General features: G+C 33.7%; 1 protein-coding gene across 6 annotated transcripts in view; it reads right to left on the bottom strand.

Annotated features, from left to right (window-relative positions):
- CEP128 (centrosomal protein 128) overlaps nucleotides 1–21,781 on the bottom strand; it is a 416,809-nt gene that overhangs the window by 287,066 nt on the left and 107,962 nt on the right. For all 6 annotated transcript variants that reach the window (XM_036882239.2, XM_057488248.1, XM_057488246.1 and 3 more), the window contains 4 exons: nucleotides 19,430–19,516; nucleotides 16,044–16,118; nucleotides 14,303–14,435; nucleotides 7,951–8,102 (listed from right to left, as the gene is read on the bottom strand). In XM_036882239.2, the coding sequence (XP_036738134.2) occupies nucleotides 7,951–8,102; nucleotides 14,303–14,435; nucleotides 16,044–16,118; nucleotides 19,430–19,516 (447 nt within the window). The remainder of the gene's footprint in view (nucleotides 1–7,950; nucleotides 8,103–14,302; nucleotides 14,436–16,043; nucleotides 16,119–19,429; nucleotides 19,517–21,781) is intronic.

Here is a 21,781-nt window from a genome sequence, read left to right as displayed (position 1 = left end):
TTGCTTATTATACACTCTACTATCTCCCTTTTTATGGTATTTGCAGTCAAGAAATGAATAACTGTCAATTACTCAGATTTTGCAAGAACATTAACTCATTTGCTTAATATCACCTATGTTTCCATAGCAAGTCCTTCAATATTATTCCCAAAGCTATATTTTATAATTACTTTAAATATTAAATCTGTTTAGAGCAAACATGAGTTATCAATACTTCATTATTTTGTGAAGACCATAAGTTTCTCCCTCTCCCTGACACCTCATGAATGAACACACACACAACATCACATATACACACAGTCATTACATATACACATACAAAGATACAAGTCAAAAGGCCTACATATTTACAAAGCTTTACATATAATTTATATGTAAAACACATGAGGCAGAAATTATGATTTAAAAATAAAAAACTTGAAAATGTATGTTTTTATTCCTAAATTATTTCTTTATTCAACACATCCTAATGATAAGCAAAAATAATTATTAGTGATAATTTAAAGGCAAAATTAAAATATTCAGTCCACTTCCACTTTCCTATTTTGAGAAAATATTCAGGTAATTTGGAGAAACAAAAAAATAAAGAAACTGCCTTACTTCACAACTGCTAAAAATCTTGTATTTCCATATAAAAGATCTGAGCATTAAAGTAAATCTTCCAGGAACTATAAAGGTTTGTTTAGTTTTAGAGTTTTACTTGTAGAGCATCTCTGCCAATAGTTATTTTTATAAAGAACTTTGGAGTTCAATGCATTTATGGACTTAGCAATTTGCCTCAGTTGTCAGTTAATTTGGTTAGTAACAAAAGCAAACTCCATCTCCACTAGGTTTGAAAATTTTAGCCTCTGTCTATAAATTTTTGCTGCCAATATTTGCTTTCTTTATATGTGCATTAAAAATTACTTAGTACTCAGATAATACCTTATTTTACAACCAGCACTTGGATAAGGAATAAATTATTAAGATTAAAAGAAGAAATACAATAAGAAATTATAGACAGGGTAATTATGATCTCTAAGACCATACGTCTCTAAGGGTTTAAAGGTATTTTTGTATGGGGAATCATAGCATAGCAAAGTGGCCAGCTCTGTATAAAAAATGCAAGAATCAAAAGTGTTTCTCCTAAAAAGCATGGTAAAAGAAACAACCTTCCTTCTACTTCTACTGTATTAATCATAAAAAAATAGTTATTATTGATTACCATTTTTGTTTTCTACTGCCCTCTCTCTTCTTAAAAGTAAATTCTGGCATTACATGTCCCAAATTTCTGCTAATGAATAATCATGTCAGTTGTCACTCAATTATCACTTTCAACATTTAATCTAAATTATGTACAGCACCTTGTGTTTTTTCTTTCTTTGAAGGCCTTCATTGAATTTAAAAGTCAATTTTTTTTTTCAAGAAAAGTAAGTTGATGGAAGGCTGAGATTAAATCAGGGGGAATCATTGATCAAGGATGCTTGGAATTCTTATGAATACAAATAGCCTATCAAGGTTAATGAGGTTCAACTCAAGTTTAGAAGAGAAAAATGCAGTTAGTATTTTTATGCATATATAGATTTAAGATCTTAGGCACAATTTGAAAGGTAAATTAGGCAAACTCAAATGTAGCTTTCACTGGGGATTTTTACAAGCTATTTTCACTGTTTTTCTCCAGTGTAAAACAACTGCTTAAAAGATACTCTAGATCAACAAAAACTAATGCAATTAATGAGAAAGAGCAAAGGTTCCCTTGAATACTGACAACTTTTTTAGAAATTAATGTGCTTTTAAGGAATGACTGGACAACAAAAGTTAGCTTTAAAAAAAGACCACAAAAATATTCTACATTATTTCTGCCATTAAATATTAATTGAATGCCTAAAGTGGGTAAAACATTGTCAGGAGGCACAAAAGGGATACAAAAGTACAAAGATGAGACCGGGCTCTTAACCCAACTCTCTTAAAATCTGAAAAGGGATATGTGAATTATAACTTCAGTGCATATCAGTAAATGGCCCAGAGCAAAATCTGTGCACAGCAACTTATCAAAAGAAAATGTAAACAGAAAGTCCGAGCATCAGAGTAGAAGGAGAGGAAAAGACTGTTAAGAAGACAAAAGAAGCCAGTTCAACACACTCCAGGAATAAAAATGTAATCTGGTGAAATAAATAAGATCTCTGCTGGAAAAGACTTTGTTACAAAGAAGATGGGGGAACCTTACCACAGCCACTGACGAACAAACAGTCTTTTAGACATAATTATTCTCTGATTCTGTGTTCACCAAGCAATTTTTTAGTTAATAATTCAGCTTTCCAAAACCTAGGTAAAGAAAACTGGGAGACAGGTGCGCTGCATAGAATAGTGTTTAAATATCCCTAAAGAACTCCCAAAAGCTACATCAAGGACCTCTTCTATATACTACTCTCTTGTGAGTTTCCTTGTTAATAAGAACCAGGCTCCTGAGTCACATTAATTCTAGGACACAGAATACTCAAGTTTCCTGATGTGAGGACAAGGGTTTTGAAGCATGATGTCTTCACCAAGGTAAGAACATCAAGGGTGGATTGTCTTGGTGATAGGGTAGCTTTCTTCTGAAGCCCCTTTTCTTCTTTATTTCAGACCACTTTGAAATATTAAAGAAATATGCCCAGATTTGTTTTAAGACAAAATAAGAAAGGTGCAATAAGAACATTACTGATAAGGCCAAAAGATGGTTCAAAAGGAAGGATTATCACTTGCAACTGATATAATCCAAGAAGGCTCCAGGGAAGAAAAGGTTTAGGATTTCCACAAAAAGAGGACATTACAGAAACAATGAACAACTGGAACAAAGACAAAAAAGATGAGGATGAGTAGGACAGTTTAGGGAAAAAAATGAGTCAACATGACTGCATGAGGTTTTATAGGAGAGATGTTCGAAAGTCAAGGTTAAAGAGAAAGACATTAATGAGCAAACAAACCATAAGAAATGCTGCTATACAGTGTTCTTAGCCTGATGACTAATCTCATTTTGTGCACCCTTTCTTATTTATATTTGGTCTTTAAAAATAAAGCACAGACTAAATGCTTTTCTATTAAATTTCCAAAAAATTCCTGAGTAATCCATGACTTATATTTCTCACAGTGTACACTAGATGTCACCTCGAGAATAGCGAGGGAATAAAGATATTCAAAGGGCTTCCATAAAGTATGAAAAATAAGCCATAATCCAAAGTGATCTAAATCTGAAATAATTTATATAAATTCAATTATTTAATTGTTAAAAAAAAATCACAAAAACATCAAAACTGATTAATGGTCATTTCTTCCAGGATAAGCAATGTCTTTTTGTGACATTTTTTCCAATGGAGCCTGGGAAAAAAAGTTTCATCCTCCAAAGGAACCTGAATTAGACTTGAGACAAACTGAAGGAACTTTCTGCATCAATGTAGAATGTCACTGGCAAAGGAAAAGAAAACTCTGCCAGGTTTTTGTTCATTGCTATGACACCAGCAACTGGAAGAGTGCTTGGCATGTACAGATAGTCAATAAGTACGTGATATGTAAGTAAATGTTCAACCTCTCTCCAACTGTCTCATACCCAAACCTATACAACCAGTCTGAACTAGCCAAGGAAAAGCCAACTATTTCTCTAACCCATATGCAAATGTAAAATAACTATTAAGTTAGGATAAGGGGAAAGTCATGCTCTTTTAATGAGAGCACTATTAGTTCATTGTACTAATTTTTAAATGCCTACTTATTTGAGATTTTTTTAAATTAATTTCACAAGTAGTGAATGAAAAGAAACAATGGGAAAGAAGGGAGGAAGGGAGAAAAGGAAGGAGGACAGAGAAACATGTTATAAAAAGCTTACAAAAGAATTTTCTACCTTTGCTTTTTATTAGCATATATTTTTTTAGCACTGAACTTCGGCAAAATCATATTTTAGCACTTTCATCAGCAGGGTCAAAGGCTAAAAAAATACCCATGAATTAAATTTTAAAAGTCCTACAATTACAATTGCTCTGGGAATATTTCTGATAAGTATTTATTTAAAATGTAGAGGGCTTTGTAAGGAATATACCACTATTTTATTACTTTTACAATCCTAATCTGAACCAAACTTAAAATACATTTTCTATTGATGTGCTGACAAGATCAAAGACAAACTCAGACTACAGTAACATTAAATATATTTCCTTTGGATTATATACAGTTAGGTGCATTTAACACCAGCTTTCTAGTTTTCATTATAATTTAGAAAAATACTCAATTGTGACAACTTACTATAATTTGAAGACAACTGCACTAATAAAAACAGATACAAGTCAATGCACATAAACAGAATCAGAAGTGAGAAAGGAAAAATCACTATGAACACCACAGAAATACAAATAATTATTAGAGAATACTTTGATAAATTACATGCTAATGAACTGGATAACCTAGAAGAAATGGACAATCTTCTAGAAAAATACAACCTTCTAAGACTGTCACAGGAAGAAACAGAAAATCTGAACAGAACAATTACCAGCAACAAAACTGAACTGGTAATCAAAAACTACCAAAGAATAAAACGCCTGGACCAGATGGCTTCAATGCTGAATTTTATCAAACATTTACTAAAGACCTAATATCCATACTCCTTAAAGTTTTCAAAAAAGTAAAAGTGGAGGGAAGACTTCCAAACTCATTCTATGAGGCCAGCATCACTCTAATACCAAAACCAGAAAAAGACACCACAAAAAAAAAAATTATAGACCAATATACCTGATGCACATACATGTAAAAATACTCAACAAAATATGAGCAAATCCAATTCAAAAACACATCAAAAAGGTCATGCATCATGATCAAGTAGGATATATTCCAAGGATGCAAGGATGTTACAATATTCAAAAATCCATCACCATCATCCACTACATCAACAAAAAGGACAAAAATCACATGACCATCTCCATAGATGCTGAAAAAGCATTCAACAACATTCAACATCCATTCACAATAAAAACTCTCAACAAAATGGGTATAGAGGGCAAGTATCTCAACATAATAAAGGCCATATATGACAAACCCACAGCCAACAACATACTTAACAGCAAGAAGCTGAAAGCTTTTCCTTTAAGATCAGGAACAAGACAAGGATGCCCACTCTCCCCACTTTTATTCAACATAGTACTGGAGGTCCTAGCCATGCAATCACACAACACCAAGAAATAAAAAGCATCCAGATTGGTAAGGAAGAAGTTAAACTGTCACTATTTGCAGATGACATAATTTTGTACATAAAACACCCTAAAGAATACACCCTAAAACTACTACAACTAATAACTGAATTCTGCAAAGTTGCAGGATACAAAATTAATACACAGAAATATGTTGCACTCCTATACACTAACAATGAACTAGCAGAAAGAGAAATCAGGAAAATAACTCCATTCACAATTGCATCAAAAAGCATAAAATACCTAGGAATAAACCTAACCAAGTTAGTGAAAGACATATACCCTGAAAACTACAAGACACTCATGAGAGAAATTAAAGAAGATACCAATAAATGTAAATACATGGTGTGCTCATGGATAGGAATAATTAATACTGTCAAAATGGCCATCCTGCCTAAAGCAATCTACAGATACAATGCAATCCCTATCAAAATACCAACAGCACGTCTTCTATGAACTAGAGAAAATCATTCTAAAATTCATATGGAACCACAAAAGACTCCAAATAGCCAAAGCAATCCTGAGAAGGAAGAATAAAGCTGGGGGGATTATGCTCCCCAACTTCAAGCTCTATACAAAGCCACAGTAATCAAGACAATTTGGTACTGGCACAAAAACAGACTCATAGACCAATGGAACAGAATAGAGAGCCCAGATTTAAAACCAAGCATATATGTCAATTAATATACAATAAAGCAACCATGGATGCACAATGGGTAAATGACAGCCTCTTCAACAACTGATGTTGGCAAAACTGGACAGCTACATGCAAAAGAATGAAACTGGATTATTGTCTAACTCCGTACACAAAAGTAAACTAGAAATGGATCAAAGACTGAATGTAACTCATGAAACCATAAAACTCTTTGAAGAAAAAATAGGAGGCAAACCTCTCTTGAATATAAATATAAGCAACTTTTTCCTGCAGACATCTCCTCAGGCGAAAAACAAAAGCAAAAATGAACAAATGGGACTATATCAAACTAAAAAGTTTCTGTACAGCAAAGGACACCATCAGTAGAACAAAAAGGAATCCTACAGTGTGAGAGACTATATTTGTAAACAACATCATCTCTGACAAGGGGTTAACATCCAAAATATATAAAGAACTCAACATGCCTCAAACCCAAAAAGCAAATAACCCAATCAAAAAATCAGCAGAGAACAAACACTTCTTCAAAGAAGAAATTCAGATGGCCAACAGGCACATGAAAAGATGCTCCACATTGCTAATTACCAGGGAAATGCAAATTAAAACCACAATGAGATATCACCTCACACCAGTTAGGATGGTTGACATAGAAAAGACAAGGAACAACAAATGTTGGTGAAGATGCAGAGAAAGGGGAACCCTCCTACACTGCTGATGGGAATGTAACCTAGTTCAGCCATTGTGGAAAGTGATCAAAAAAGTAAAAACAGAAATACCATTTGACCAGGGAATTCCACTTCTAGGAATTTACCCAAAGAAAACAAGTTCTCAGATTTAAAATGGCATATGCACCCATATATTTATTACAGCACTATTTAAAATAGACAAGATAAGGAAGCAACCTAAGTGACCACCAGTAGATAAATGGATAAAGAAGATGTGGTACATATACACAATGGAATACTATTCAGCCATAGAAGAAAACAAATCCTACCATTTGCAACAACATGGATGGAGCTAGAGGGTATTATGCTCAGTGAAATAATCCAGGTGGAGAAAGATAAGTACAAAATGATTTCCCTCATTTGTGGAGTATAACAACAATGAAGCAAAACTGAAGGAACAAAACAGCAGCAGACTCACATACTCCAAGAAGAGACTAGTGGTTACCAAAGGGGAGGTGTGGGGAGTGAGAGAGAAGGGGATTGAGAGGTAATATGACTAGTACACATGGTGTGGCGCGGAGGCGGGCCGGGGAGGAGGGTCTCATGGAAAACAGTGTAGCACAGAGAAGACAAGTAGTGACTCTGTGGCATCTTACTACACTGATGGACAGTGACTTCAATGGGATATGGGGGGAACTTGATAATATGGGTGAATATAGTTACCACAATGTTTTTCACGTAAAACTTTCATAAGAGTGAATATCAATGATACCTTAATAAAAAGAAAAAAACATACAGAGGAGGACTGATACATCTATTTCCAAATGTGTCATCCATATTTGATCTAATTTGCCTAATTATAATTGGAATTACACCATTCCTTTTTAGGAAGTTCTTTACTTTGAATTTTAATATTCTCTGATAATTAACCCATCTGTGCTAGATAATAGGCAAGCAGGAAATGGTAGCTGCCTAGTTACACTCATTCATGGTTACTCCATCATTCATGTTTAATACACAACTCTAAATTAGCGGAGGCATCATAACTCTTTATTATGCAAGAACATCTCGAGTTTTGAAAACCTTTATGGTTTCAAAGAAGAAATAAAAGTCATAGTTTCTGCTGTGCCTCCTGCCATTTCACCCCTGCAATAAGTTATAATTCACTGTTCCTTCAGAGAAGAATGGTCCCTTCTGTCTGCAGGAAGAGCTCAACTGGTACTAGAATGAAAATATTTTGAAGTTTAATAGGTTCCTGGCTTTGAGGTAGAAATGAGAGACAAATCTATAGAAATTTCTATATATAATTAGACACCTACAGAACTTTACATTATCTATACCAAACTGGAGTCCATAAAATATCACAATCTTTATCCTAAAATTTCATCAGCAATTCTATGAAACAGAAGTCCCTTGAATACAGCTTAAAAATAACAGTCACCTCTACTTGAGCTGCAAAATGTGCTTTCTCCTTGTCTTTTCGCTCCATGCTCCGCTTCACTTCCTCTAACTCAGATGCCAATGCACTGAAGTTCAGCTGCACTTTCAACTCTGACATCTGCTTCTCCAGATTCTCTTTTCCCCGCTCAACTCCTTAAAAGAGAAAATGTAAAGCTTGATGGTTGTTTTTTATTCACAGGAAAATGTACTTTCAAATGGTACAAAGCCTTGATGTGTTACTATTCCAGCCAACACAATTAACTTAACTAACACTGTCATTCAACGGACTTTTCAGAATTTGTCAGTCTATTGCTTCAAATCTCACACAGTTTCTAAAATACACACATTGCTGTGTTATCCAATATTATCCTATTTTGATGCTAGAACTTAAAATGTTATCTGATTGCTTGTAAAATTTGTTTCAGGAAAATCCTACAAATTTTTTTCTTTAACTTTCCTTACATTCCTACATTATCCCTAAAATCTAATACAAAAATACTAAAAGAATTTTGAATTAAGCTACTCCAGCTGAAGTTACTGAAGCTCACACAACAGAGTATTTTTCTTGTAACATAAACAAATGATGCTGTTAAATACCTGATTGAGTATGACCGCTAACTTTGTAACTTTGGAGACTACCTGCAATTGTATCACTAAATAATATAAATACAACTTCATATTAAATTCGATATGAAATACTTGGTCTTTATGCATGGAAAACTGTAATACCATCTTCAAAGCTAAATGACACAAAAAACTTTCTCAATCTCAGTGAGTTTAGACTCAAGAGCAGAAACAAGACATATAAATAAAGTATAATCTTGAGTCTAAAATGTCAAAAATCAGAACATATACTATCAACTCAAAACTATTGTTTTTCCAGGAGTTTCCTTTACAGAGAAGGAAAGAAGAAAGGAAACACTACCAAATCAAATTTATAGATTATTCATAAGACACATCCCAACTTTAAAAATATCAAAGTGTTCAAAATTATACATCTGGGATGGAAGATATACATAGGCATTTTAATAGTATGATAAGAGTTCTGACAGATTGTTATACAGAAATAATGGTTATTATACAAAAATAGTACAAGGGATAGAGTGATGAACTCTATCTTATTGAGAAACTGATGTAAGAACAATTGGGGACTAAATTAAACTTTTAAAAATGGATACAAAATTTCACCAATAAAGGAGATGGGGTTGGGGGGATATTTCAGAGAAAGGAAACAGCATAAAGTACAGAGGAACAATACAGGATTTCATATTCAGGCAGCTGAACACACAGTGGTCCTATATAGCTAACACATACGAAGGGGGAAGAAAGAGAATCAACAGGGAATTAATGCATTGCTAGGGAGCTTAGAAGTTATTCCAGAGACCAGGAGCTAGCAAGTATTTTCTGTTAAGGGTGAGATAGTAAATATTTCAGCCATATGATCTCTGTCACATTGTATTGCAATTCCGCCATTGTATTGCAAAAGTAACCTAGACTGTGCAAATGAATGGGAGTAGCTTTATTCCAAAAAGGTCTATTTACAAAAATGTGCATTTGGCTCCTACTAGGTCTCCAGTCTGAAAATATGCATATTTGTTCATGTATAAATGTTCTTATTCATTTTATAAATATATGTATACATTTACTTTATATTTTTATTTTATATTTAGATATGTATACATGTATATGTGTGTGCATATGACATATATATCTTCACAGTGTATATCGATATAAAGATATGTTTTATGATACATATATCATTAGTGTATATCATCAGTAGGAATATATATTATATAAAATATAGAGATATTAATACACATAAATATATGTACATCTGTATGTTTTATAATAAGCAGACATATTTTGAAATGTTTCATAAATATAAAATATTTGTATGATATATATATATGTATATATACACATATAATGAAACATTCAGCAAAATTAAAATACTTAAAAAGAAGGTTTAAAATATACTTTTACACTCTTCTCCACACCCAGATGATTGTCTCATATGCTCTGTGTTGAAAAACGCTTGCTACAAACAGCGATGAATCAGTATAGGATGGCAGGTAAGAACACAAGTTTGGAAAGATTTGGTAAAAGATTTGGATGTGCTACTTCCCACAAATGTGACCTTAGGCAAGGTACTCAATTTTTTTGTTCTTCTACCATTTTTTTTAAAGTCATAAAATGGAAACAAGAATAACACCTTTCTCACAGAATAGTTGTAAAAACTAAAGGAGACACTGTAACATGAGTAGCACAATGCTTTGTATGTAGTAAGAACTCAGTAAATTATAATAAGAGTTTTTAATTAAGACAGAAAACATGAATGGTTTGTGTTTTAGAAGGGTTCCTCTGGTAACAGTATAGAAGATAGATTACAGAGGAGTATGGCAAAAGGGTAATACAGATGAGACAACACATGCCTAAAGTGAGGTAGTGGGAATAAAAAAGAGGATGGGGCAAATTCAAGTGATACCAGGATCTATAAATGGATAAAATATCAGGAGGAATTAGAATTGGAAAGGTTGAATGAGCAACTCCACCTGGAAGGCTGAAGGGCAGGACAGTGAGTGGAACTAGATTTAGGGATCATTATAGACAGATAAAGCTAAGGCACAGAGTAAATAACAGGCCCTAGGGAGAAGAACTACATGAGAAAAGCCATCAGTAGGATTCTAGACAAAGCATTTAAGAGACAAACTGACAAAGGGAAAAGACTGAAATGAAAAGAATGAAAACTATGGCAGAGGAACCAGGAAAGAACAGGAGCACTGAAGTCAGTGCAAGAGGTCCAAGAAGGAAGAGGAAATGAATGGGCATCAAGCAAGACAAGAAATGGCAAGCTTCTACTACACTGATGGACAGTGACTTCAATGGGGAATGGGGGGTGGGGACTTTATAATATCGTTGAATGTAGTAACCACAGTGTTTTTCATGCGAAACCTTCATAAAAGTGTATATAAATAATACCTTAATTTAAAAAAAAAAAAGGAAATGTCAAGCTTCTTTTGAATTTGACTGATGAAACCACCAGTAAACTCAGCAATTTTGCAGTAGGTAGAGGCACAAACAGCAGCCAACAAAATGAGTGTGCTTTTTCATGTAGAATTCTTTTGAATAATACAAATAGTCTATGAAGATGAAAAGTCTGTAATTATTAAAGGAAGTGAATTAGTCCATTAACACATTTGTTATGAAAACTTTCTGATTTTCTTAAACCTAGTAAGTAGCTAAGAAAAGTGAGAGTCATCTAGTCCTTAAAGACTTATCAAAAATAACTAGATTTTATGAAGCAACAAAACATGTAACATACTTCAGTCCTTTTCCAAGCAAAGTGATAACAGCTATGTGCAACTTTATGAAAACTTAATGAATAAAATAATGCTTTAGGATTTTTACTTTTAAAAATAAATTTTAAAATATTTTATGTTAAGATATATGTAAATTATAACACCACATAAAACTTAAGTGAACTTAAGTGGCATGCAAATATATTAGGATAAGTATGTCAGAATTTGCCATCTAGTGAAGATTTTCTGGCAATGTGGAAATTCTAACTTAGGCAACATATTGAATTATATGTGGGGAACCTGAGGAAATATTTACCTCCCCTGAATTTGATAGTACACCAAATATTTACAAGAGTTTCTCCAGTATCTTAGGCATTTGAGTAGGGAGTTTCATTATTGGAATAATTTATAAGCTGAACAATCTAGATTCGTCTATTAGAAAAACATTATAAAATCTCAATATCCCTATTTCTGTTAAAACCAAACTTTCAGGAAAAAAAAATATCCAGAGTTATTAAATTCCACAACCTAAATCAATGCCTCCACTGAAAGATATTCTAACATTTCTCAAACACAAAGCATTCCTAATCTACATAAAAAAAACTCCAGTCGCATGGTCCATGACCACTTCCGCAATGTGATTAATTTTTATTACGAATCTCCAGATAACAAAAAAGATAGGATCTTAATTTTAATTGTTTGTATATACTGAAAAGAAAGACAAGAGATAAGAGGAAGTGAAAAACATAGGGGTATTTCCAATTTAATCACAAGGAAAAGTACACACACACACACACACACACACACACATACACACACATTTAGGCAAAGAAATAAGAAGTTGGAGAAAGTCCACTACTGGCTTGACTTGCTCAAAGGGAAAGCATGAGATAAGCAGGCCTGACAGTTGAAATGGGCTTAAAAATCAAGCAGAGAACTCATTAAAATTGGATGCTAATATTGCAATAAACAAGTAAAACTTGAAATTTAAAACATACCATTTACATAAGCATTCAAGAAAAATGAAACAGTGAAGTATAAATCTAACAAAATCTACATGAGGAAAACTACAAAACTCTGATGAAAGAAAGCAAAGCTGAATGAACTAAATGGAGAAATAATCCATATTCATGAATAGGAAGACTCAATACTGTCAAAATTTCAGTTTTGACCAACCTAATCTACAGATTCAGTGCAACCCTAATCAAAATCCCAGCAAATTATTTTGTGGATAATGACAAACTGATTCTAAAGTTACATGGAGAGGCAAAGGATCCAGAATAACCAACACAATACTGAAGAACAAAGTTGGAGGACTGACACCATCCAACCTCAAGATTTACTATAAAACTACAGTAATCAAATGGTGAGGTCCTCGCAAAAAAAAAAAAAAAAGGCAAATAGATCAATGGAACACAAGAGAGAGCTAAGAAACAGAACCACAAAATAGTCAACTGATATTTGCCAAAGGAGCAAAGGCAATACAATGAAAATAGTTTTTCAACAAGTGGTGCTGGAACAACTGGACATCTAAATGCAAAATAAAGTGAATCTGGACACAGACCTTACACCTTTCACAAAAATTAATTCAAAATGAATCATTGACCTATATGCAAAACATGAAATTATAAAACTCCAAGAAGATAGGAGAAAATCTGGATGGCCTCGGGTTTGGCAATGACTTTGTAGATGCTATCTACATTCACAATCCATGAAATAAATAATTGCTCAATTGGACTTGATTAAAATTAAAAATTTCATTTATGTGAAAGACATTGTCAAGAGAATGAAAAGGTAAGTCACAGGTCTTCAGAAATTTTTTGCAAAGCCATATATAATAAAGGACTGTATTCCAAAATATACAAAGGACTCCTTAAAACTCAGTAAGAAAACAAGCAACCCAACTAAAAAGTGGGCCAGAGACCTTAACAAATATTTCACCAAAAAATATATACAGATGACAAGTAGGCATAATAAAAGATGCTCCACATCATGTTATCAGGGAAATCAAAGTTAAAACAATACTGGGGTCCCACTACAAACCTATTAGAATGGCCCAAATATCCAGAATACGACAACAGCAAATGCTGACAAGCATGCGGAACAACAGGGCTTTCATTCATTGCTGGTGAGAATGAAAAATGATACAGCCAATTGGGGAGAGAGTGTGGAAGATTCTTATAAAACTAAACACACTCTTACCATACTCAGCAATCACACTCCTTAGTATTTACCCAAAGAAATGAAAACACGTCCACATAAAAACCTGCACACAGATGTTCAATTCATAATAGCTATATTCATAATTGCCAAAACTTGAAAACAACCAAAATGATCTTGAATAGGTGAATGGATAAATAAACAGTGGTACATTCAGATAATGCTAAGCTTAAAAAAATAGAGAGAAAGAAAAGACAAGACATGGAGGAAACTTAAAGGCATATTACTAAGTAAAAGATTTAATCTGAAAAGGCTACATATTATATGATTCCAACTATATAAGATTCTGGAAAAGACAAAACTTATGAAGACAGTAAAAACATCAGTGGTTGCCAAGGTTTGGGGAGAGGGAGGGATGAGTAAAAGGAACACAGAGTGAAGTGTTTAGGGAAGTGAAACTACTCTATGATACTGTAATGGTAGATAAACATATATTTTCCAAATCCCACAGAATGCACACCAAGAGTAGATCTTAATGTAAACAATAGACTTTGGATGATAATTTTGTGTCAGTGTAGGTCCATCAGTTATAACAAAATACCATACTGGAAGAGCGTGTTGATAATGGATGAAGCTGTGTATGTGTGATGACAAGTGCTATATGGGAAATCTCTGTACCTTCTGCTCAATATTGCTGTAAACATATAACTAAAAAAGCCTGTTTAAACAAAAACTGGATGCTAAATTATGATTAACTTGTTGAAAATCTTGTAATAGATCAAGAAATAGATGAGATGACAGGAGTACAATACAAGGAATGCAATTCTGAAAATGGAAGTTTTTAAGAAAGATTAAAAAAACAAAAAAAAACCCATAACATTTACAAATCATTACCTCTCCTAAACCACCAGTCATCTCCATGTACATCCTGATGGTTTGACTGTTGCTTGGAAATCTGAGATACTTGATGCTGTAAACCCTTTTGATCACCTTCTGCTTTCTTAAGTTGCATACGGAGTTCTTCAACCTAGGTATACATAATCAAAAATGAAACTGTTATCCATTTTAAATGCAGGAAAAGAATAATTAAACTTACAAATTATTTTAACATATTTTCCTAAGGGAAAAAAATTTACTTCTAATAGACTGCTGTAAGCACAAATTAAAGCCAAATTAATCTCTTTGTTATGCCAAGCACATTGGAATAGTCTCCATTTTTTTCCTGCTCCACTTTATTCCTCCTATTCCTTCCACAAAGAATAGATGTCTTTTCCCCTTCTCTGTGTTTACTGTGACAAAGAATCTGACCACATTAAAAAAAAAATCCCTTATTTTGACCTTAGTCCACTCTACTACTATTAACCTAAACTACCTCCAATTAAGGACTATATGTTTTTATATTTTTCCTTATTTTCTTTCATGTGACTATGGTCTATTAATTGGTAAACTCAAGTAAAATGATAATTTAGCATATGTTGATATCAAAATACTGCTCAAAATAAATAAGAAACAAATGCTGTTGAATGAACTATAAAGCCCTCAAGCTCAGGGACTATTTTATTCATCTTTGTATTTCTAGAGACTAGCAAATTGCCTAGCGCACAGCAGGTGTGTCCCCAGTGACCATTAAACAATTTAGCAGTGGCAAAAAGACTCAGTTAAAATCACAATGACAACCTGAACAGCGGAATCTCTTATTTCAAAAGATGAGATCAGAAATTACAAGTCAGAATTCCATAAAAAATCAGAATGGAATTGGATACAAATATAAACTTCCAAAAAAGAAAGTCTGAACTTTGCCAACATTAATTCCTTTGGACCACTGCCTACAGAACAAAGCCAGTGAATATTTTTAAAGGTTTTGTAAATAGGTGCTATGATGCATTTTCAGCACTAATTGTCAAAATCAAGTACTCCTTGTGAATATCTATGATGCCTGACATCTTTGCCTACCTAGCATATTATTTAGTGAGTTATATAATACACACATCAGAAGAGAGGAAGGTACAATTGCAGTTTATATTAAATACAGGCAGAGAAACCCACATGCCCTTATCCAATGTATGTAAGATGACTATTTCAAGTTGTTGAACTTTAAATATCAGAAGCACCAAATGCCTATTATGGGCTAATGGGCTGCAAAATGTTATGCTTTAAAATTAAGCCTTATCTTTGGTTAAAAGAGGGAAGGTAACATCTTAAAAACATGAATATAAGACATTGATGCATTCAAAGTAACTTGAACATGCAAAGGCCTATTTTATGTACTTTATTTCCTCCTTCACTCTCCAATGCCTCCTTAAATAAAATTCAGTTCCTGGGAAAATTTTATCTTACACATCCAGTCTCACTTTTACATTGGTTATACTAACAGAGATAAATACTAAGTTGGAACACCAATCAATAAAATACACTGCCACTGTGGCAACCTGGGCTGGTGTTTTGTACTGGCTTTCTCTGAATCTTCCAGAAAGGATTTCATCTTTTGCTATGTATGCTAATATACATTCCTTAGGGAAAAAAATTTTCCTAGACCTAAGATTTTTTTCTTTTCACAAAGACATTTAATAGAGGAGAAGATGACACATTCCTGATTTAATTTAAAAGCAGATTATCACAGTTTGCAAAGACTTACCTGATGCAAAAGTGTTTCTCTGCTGCCTTCTGACTGATTCAATAGCCTTCGAGATAGCTCCAATTCCTGTTCAAGCTAGAGTTTCAACAAACGATAAAGAAAAATACCCAATGGGGCAGAAGTAACTAAATTGTTAGGGGCACAGTTTAAGAAGAGAAAAGTGGAAAAGTTTTCAGAAGATATTTACAGCTAATTTGAAAGGATAAATATCTTGCTATAAATACAAATTAATGCTTCCATTAAAATAATGTTAATTGCATAACAAAAAGTAAAACGTATAGTTCTAGTTCCATTCTGTCATCTTTAAAATAACTATTTTATATTAGTCTCTGAGATTCCTTCCAGTTCTAAGTCATTTTAATCTAAATTATAAAGCAATGTTTTCTTTAAATTAGCACATGCATTATTATATGAACTGAATTAGAATAAAAACTTCAGGGAACCCAATGACTTCAAAGTATATGTCATCCAATTGGTGGTTTTGTACATTCTTACATTCTTAATAGTCCAAAATCCAGAACATTCCTAAAATTTTTAAATATATGAGTTCAGAATAAGACACTTAAATTTTCCTTAGTAAAGTTGCCATTAGATAAACAGCCATGGAAAATGAGCCAGTTAGGTGACTAAATACCTACAAAGTCTGAATACACCTAGCTTACTTCAGTTTGAGTAATATAATGAATGACTGGGAGCACAATATGCCACCCCAAAATAAGCCTCTTGGCATAAGGATTATTTGTAGCTGAAGGCAATCAAGACCCAGAAGACTCACAAAAAGTTGATTACCTCTCTCTTAACTACATCAAAGACTTAGAAAGGGAGTCTGTACCAAGGAGAGAACTATTACCAGACATACCTGTCTATATCTGAAAGACCTATCTGCATGGTAGGGCTAGCATTTGTTTACCAAACATTTGTTCTTCTCATCTTTCTGTGAAATGTCTTCATCCCCTTTGAAGCCCAGACCCCCTATTCCTTTCTTTAGCTCAGGACGGCATTTATGCCTCAGTTACCTGGCTGCCTTTGAGTCTCATATTTTATGGGGCTCCCACACATACAAAATTAAATTTGTTTTTCTCTTGTTAATCTGCCTTATGTCAATTGAATTATTAGACCAGCCAAAGAACCTAGAATGGTAGAGGGAAAACTATTTTCCCTCTCCCACATATGGGACATATGTTTGTTAAAAATCCAGACATTACATATGCTAGACATGTTTGTACTTTGTAATGCTGAGGTTGTTTTGTGAAATCACAAAATTTATACTAAGATATTAAATGCTTATATTTGTAATAGTTATACTAAATTATGAATTATGATTTCACTTGAATTACTATTTAAATATTGTTCTTAATAAACACTGTACAGATGGTAGGTATGGCTATCTAGGAGAAGCATGAGCGAGCATTGTGGTGATGGAACAGTATCTTGACTGTGGTGGCGTTAATATGAATCTACACATGAGATATAATTGACATAATTATACACATACACAATACACAAATGAGTACACATAAAGCTGGTGAAATCTGCACAAACTCTGTGGATTGTACCAATGTCAATTTCCTATGTTTGATATTCAATGACAATTATACAAACTGTTACCTTTGAGAGAAACTGGGTGAAGGGCACATGTGACCTCTTTGTACATTCTGTTTTGCAACACCCTATGATATCTATAATTAATTCAAAATAAAGTTTTTAATCCAATTTTATGTGTTTTTTTACTTATACATGTGGTTCATAAAATAACTACCATATTTTCTAAAAAATAAAGTATATGTAGAATCACAGAACCCATACAAAATACTATCTGACCTGTTCTCTTGTGTTATGGAAAAATAAAGAGGGATGGTCACACTTTAGTCAAAATGGTTTCAAAATCTACCAAGGCCCATATCAGTCATGATCCCTGGACATGAGACAGAGAAGGACAGGGGCTCCTGTCCAGTTAGAGCAAGATAAGAGCTCCAGGAAAGACAAATGAGATGCTTACTAAGTGCCTTCTGAATGTGAAAAACAGGAGACTTGCAGATGAATCAATGTAACAATGTGTAAGAAGGTTCTTGCTGAACCTACCTGATAAAGAGCCATTTTTACTGACTACTAAGTGACATAGTTCATGTGGCTTAACCAAGGCATAATAGTTAAAAATAGAAATGACCTTTAGTATGATTGGCTAAAATATAGCTGACATTCTGATGGGAACCTATAGAAAACAAACAGCTTCTCTCCCTTGTTGATGCAACAGGCATAAAACCCCTAGACCTGAGCCCCTAAATGGCAGCCTTGCCCCTCCCAGTATATGCCTGGAAGTTCTGTATTTTTATTTCTACCAATAAAAAGTCTCTTTCTTGCCAGCCTACCAGGAGCGTTTGCAAAGTTCATTCTTTGACTCCATAAACAAGAACCCCAGTATCATCTTTTGGGGGGCTCATCCAGATCTCTCCCTGCGCTCAGCTGCCTAGAGGACAGCTACCATTCCCTGCTACTCTCACTTTAATGAATTCCTTCCTTACCTATATTTGTCTGACCTGCTCGAGAATTCTTTCTCATTCAGTTAAGAACCCTCCCCTGCCCAGGTTGAGGTTTCTCCTAGTGCTTCACTTAGTGCACAGGGAGAGACCTTCCCAGACGCAGCTGCCTGGCAACAATATCCACAGTCTCTGCTTCCAAACGGCAAACCAGATGACCTGACATAGCTTCCTCACCGTGAAGGCAGCATGGGAAAATCTTTTGACTTGATGAAGGTCAATGAAACAAAACAAAGGAAGTTATGGTAGATAGAAAAAGCAATATGTTGTAAAGAACATTATTACATCAGGGGCAAATTTCCACTTAGTCATTCATTATCTTGGTCTCATCCTTAAGTCTACCCATTAGCAAACTGAAGAAAGTTGTCTGGCCCCTGAATTCCTTTCTAACTCTAAGGCCCAATGATCTATAGGTTCACAGATGTAAATATATGTCATAAGTCCTTAATATTTACTGAGAAGAAAGGATTTTTCCTCTATGCTGCTAACTATGCTTATCTTCTATAATAAAAATGAATATATGCAAAATATCTAGCCTTTAAACAACAGGTCTTTCCTAACCCTGCAGTAAAGTCAAGCTCTTTAAATGTTCTCCACCAAGGAACAGTGAAATTTGATTTGCCTCTAGAAAAGAAAGCAACCAGATGACAAGTTAGCAAACAACCTGTGTATGTTTCCAAGGCAAGGAGCAGAGAGTGGCAGAGCCACCAAACCAAGTGACTCCATACCAAAACATAAAGGCTTCACTGCACTCTAGCAAATGATCTCAGGGCCAATTTTCAAGACATTCAGTGAGTATCACTGGCCCCAAATAGCACTACTCTTTGAAAGATAACTCCAAAATCTTACGTGACTCTTCTGGGTTTCAGTTTGTCTTAGCTTATTTTTCATTACATCCTCATTCTCATCTGCTTTACCTCCTTGTTTCTTCAATGCCTAGAATTAAAAGGTGGAAATATATGTGTTATTCCAAAATATGTATAAAACTAAGAGACACTAGTAGGATTTATTAAGAAAAGGCCAAGGAAGATGATTATGAGTACTACAAAATATATAAGAGAAATTAACAACCTACTCATTCACTGAAGTCCTAAGAACATTTCAGTGGGGATCAAATATAAACAACTTCCTGACCTTCCTAGTCAATTTCCACTTAGTTTCACTTTTTTCTCATCTTTGGGTATTTTGTTACACACTTAGAGAGGTATAAAGCTAACAGTTTTCTTGGAAGCCAGCAAAATTTACTGCCTGCTGAAATAATGGTATTTGAAAGTTGTATTATCTTTACTACTTAGATATAATACTAAAAACTAGCCCATTATTTTTCCAAATTCTGAAGAACTACCTGATCAAGGTAGAAATATGCTTATTTATTACATGTATGACATTTTATTATAACACATAACTGGCTCTTCCCATCACCCTTCTCACAGAGAAAAGAAAGCATTCTTTTCTACATGTTTCTCTCTTTAATAAAATGGAAAGAAGAACTTCAAGGAAACACAAATTTCAAAAGTTAACCACAAAATTGTTTGTTTTTGTTTGTTTCTGTGTTCAATAAAATTAAACTTAAGAAAAAAATTTATACTTGGAGCAATGTTTCATAACATATAAAAGGCATACCATTTATTTAAAACTTTTTTAACAACTTCAGCATTTACACTTAGCAAGGTGCATATGGAAAGGCCATCCAAACTGAGAAAAGCCAAATTGCCAGAAGTCATTTCCAACATGATATGATGCTCAATAAAGAAACGATTTTTAGACAAAGAGCAAAACATGTTAAACTGCATTTTGATGCAAGAATAATCAATCATATTCAATTTCATTAGCTTACATATCCAATAAATAACTCCTAAGTGTATCTACTATGTGTCGGGCACTGGGCTAAGGACTACTATACCCTTGTATAAAAAATTATCATGGCCCCCATCCATGAGATGACGGCCCCCTTTGCCATGGTTCTTACTCTAATAAAAAGCATTGAGTAAAAAGGCAGAGAAGCATCATCAAAATGAAAAATAATTTTGGTTTGAGTGTAATAATATAATAAAAATAACACATATAGTGTTTACTGTGTCCATTCTTCTTCTTACATATAATAAATATATACATCATGTATACTGAATAGATACATTTAATCTTCATAATTGCAAGAGTTATTATTATTAGGTCCATTTTATTAAGGGGGAAATTGGCATACAAGGAGCTGAATAACTTGCCCAAGGTCATTCACCTAGTCACAGAAAAAGACTCAGGCAGTCTGCCTCTAAACTACTGAGTGGTGCTGTATCTCCATGTTGAAATAATAGTATCAACCTCACAGGGTAGATATGAAGACTAAATAATTAGATATTTGTAAAGCACTAAAATGAATGAAAAAACACAACTATTAAGACTACTGAATTGTTAACACTGATAAAGTATTAAAGATTATAATGCTTTTCAGGTGGTTATCAAATGGATTTGGTGTCTGATATTTGTTTTTTATTATAAAGCAAATAGAATTTGTAATAATAATTTTCTGTTTGGGGGGCACATAAAGAGTACAGAATACGACACCTAACATATATACAGAGTGGAGGAGAAAGAAAAAGAGGGGAGGAAAAAAAAATACATCTACAGATTGTGTTTTAATAGCATAATAAGTGAGTTAAGTTATACTGTTTGATAGTAAAGAAGTTGCCTGTGAGCCTTTGGAACACAAAGCCTGCAAAAGCAATAAGTACATATCTATCAATAATCACCCTAAATGTAAATGGTCTGAATGCACCTATCAAAAGACAGAGAGTTACAGAATGGATAAAAAAGCAAGATCTGTCTATATGCTGACTACAAGAGACTCGCTTCAAACCCAAAGACATACACAGATGAAAAGTGAAGGGATGAAAAAAGATATTTCATGCAAACAATAGGGAGAAAAAAAGCAGGAGTTGCAATACTTATACCAGATAAAATAGACTCACAAACAAAGAAAGTAACAAGAAACAAAGAAGGACATTACATAATGATAAAGGGGTAAGTCCAACAAGAGGATATAAATATTCTAAATATCTATGCACCCAACATAGGAGCACCCAAATATGTGCACCAAATATGAACAGAATTAAAGGAGGAAATAGAATGCAATACACTCATTTTAGAAGACTTCAATACATCAATCACTCCAAAGGACAGATCAACCAGACAGAAAATAGGTAA

Source organism: Manis pentadactyla, chromosome 11 (assembly GCF_030020395.1).
Source record: "Manis pentadactyla isolate mManPen7 chromosome 11, mManPen7.hap1, whole genome shotgun sequence".
Classification (NCBI taxonomy): domain Eukaryota; kingdom Metazoa; phylum Chordata; class Mammalia; order Pholidota; family Manidae; genus Manis; species Manis pentadactyla.
This window is presented reverse-complemented; position numbering and strand designations above follow the sequence as displayed.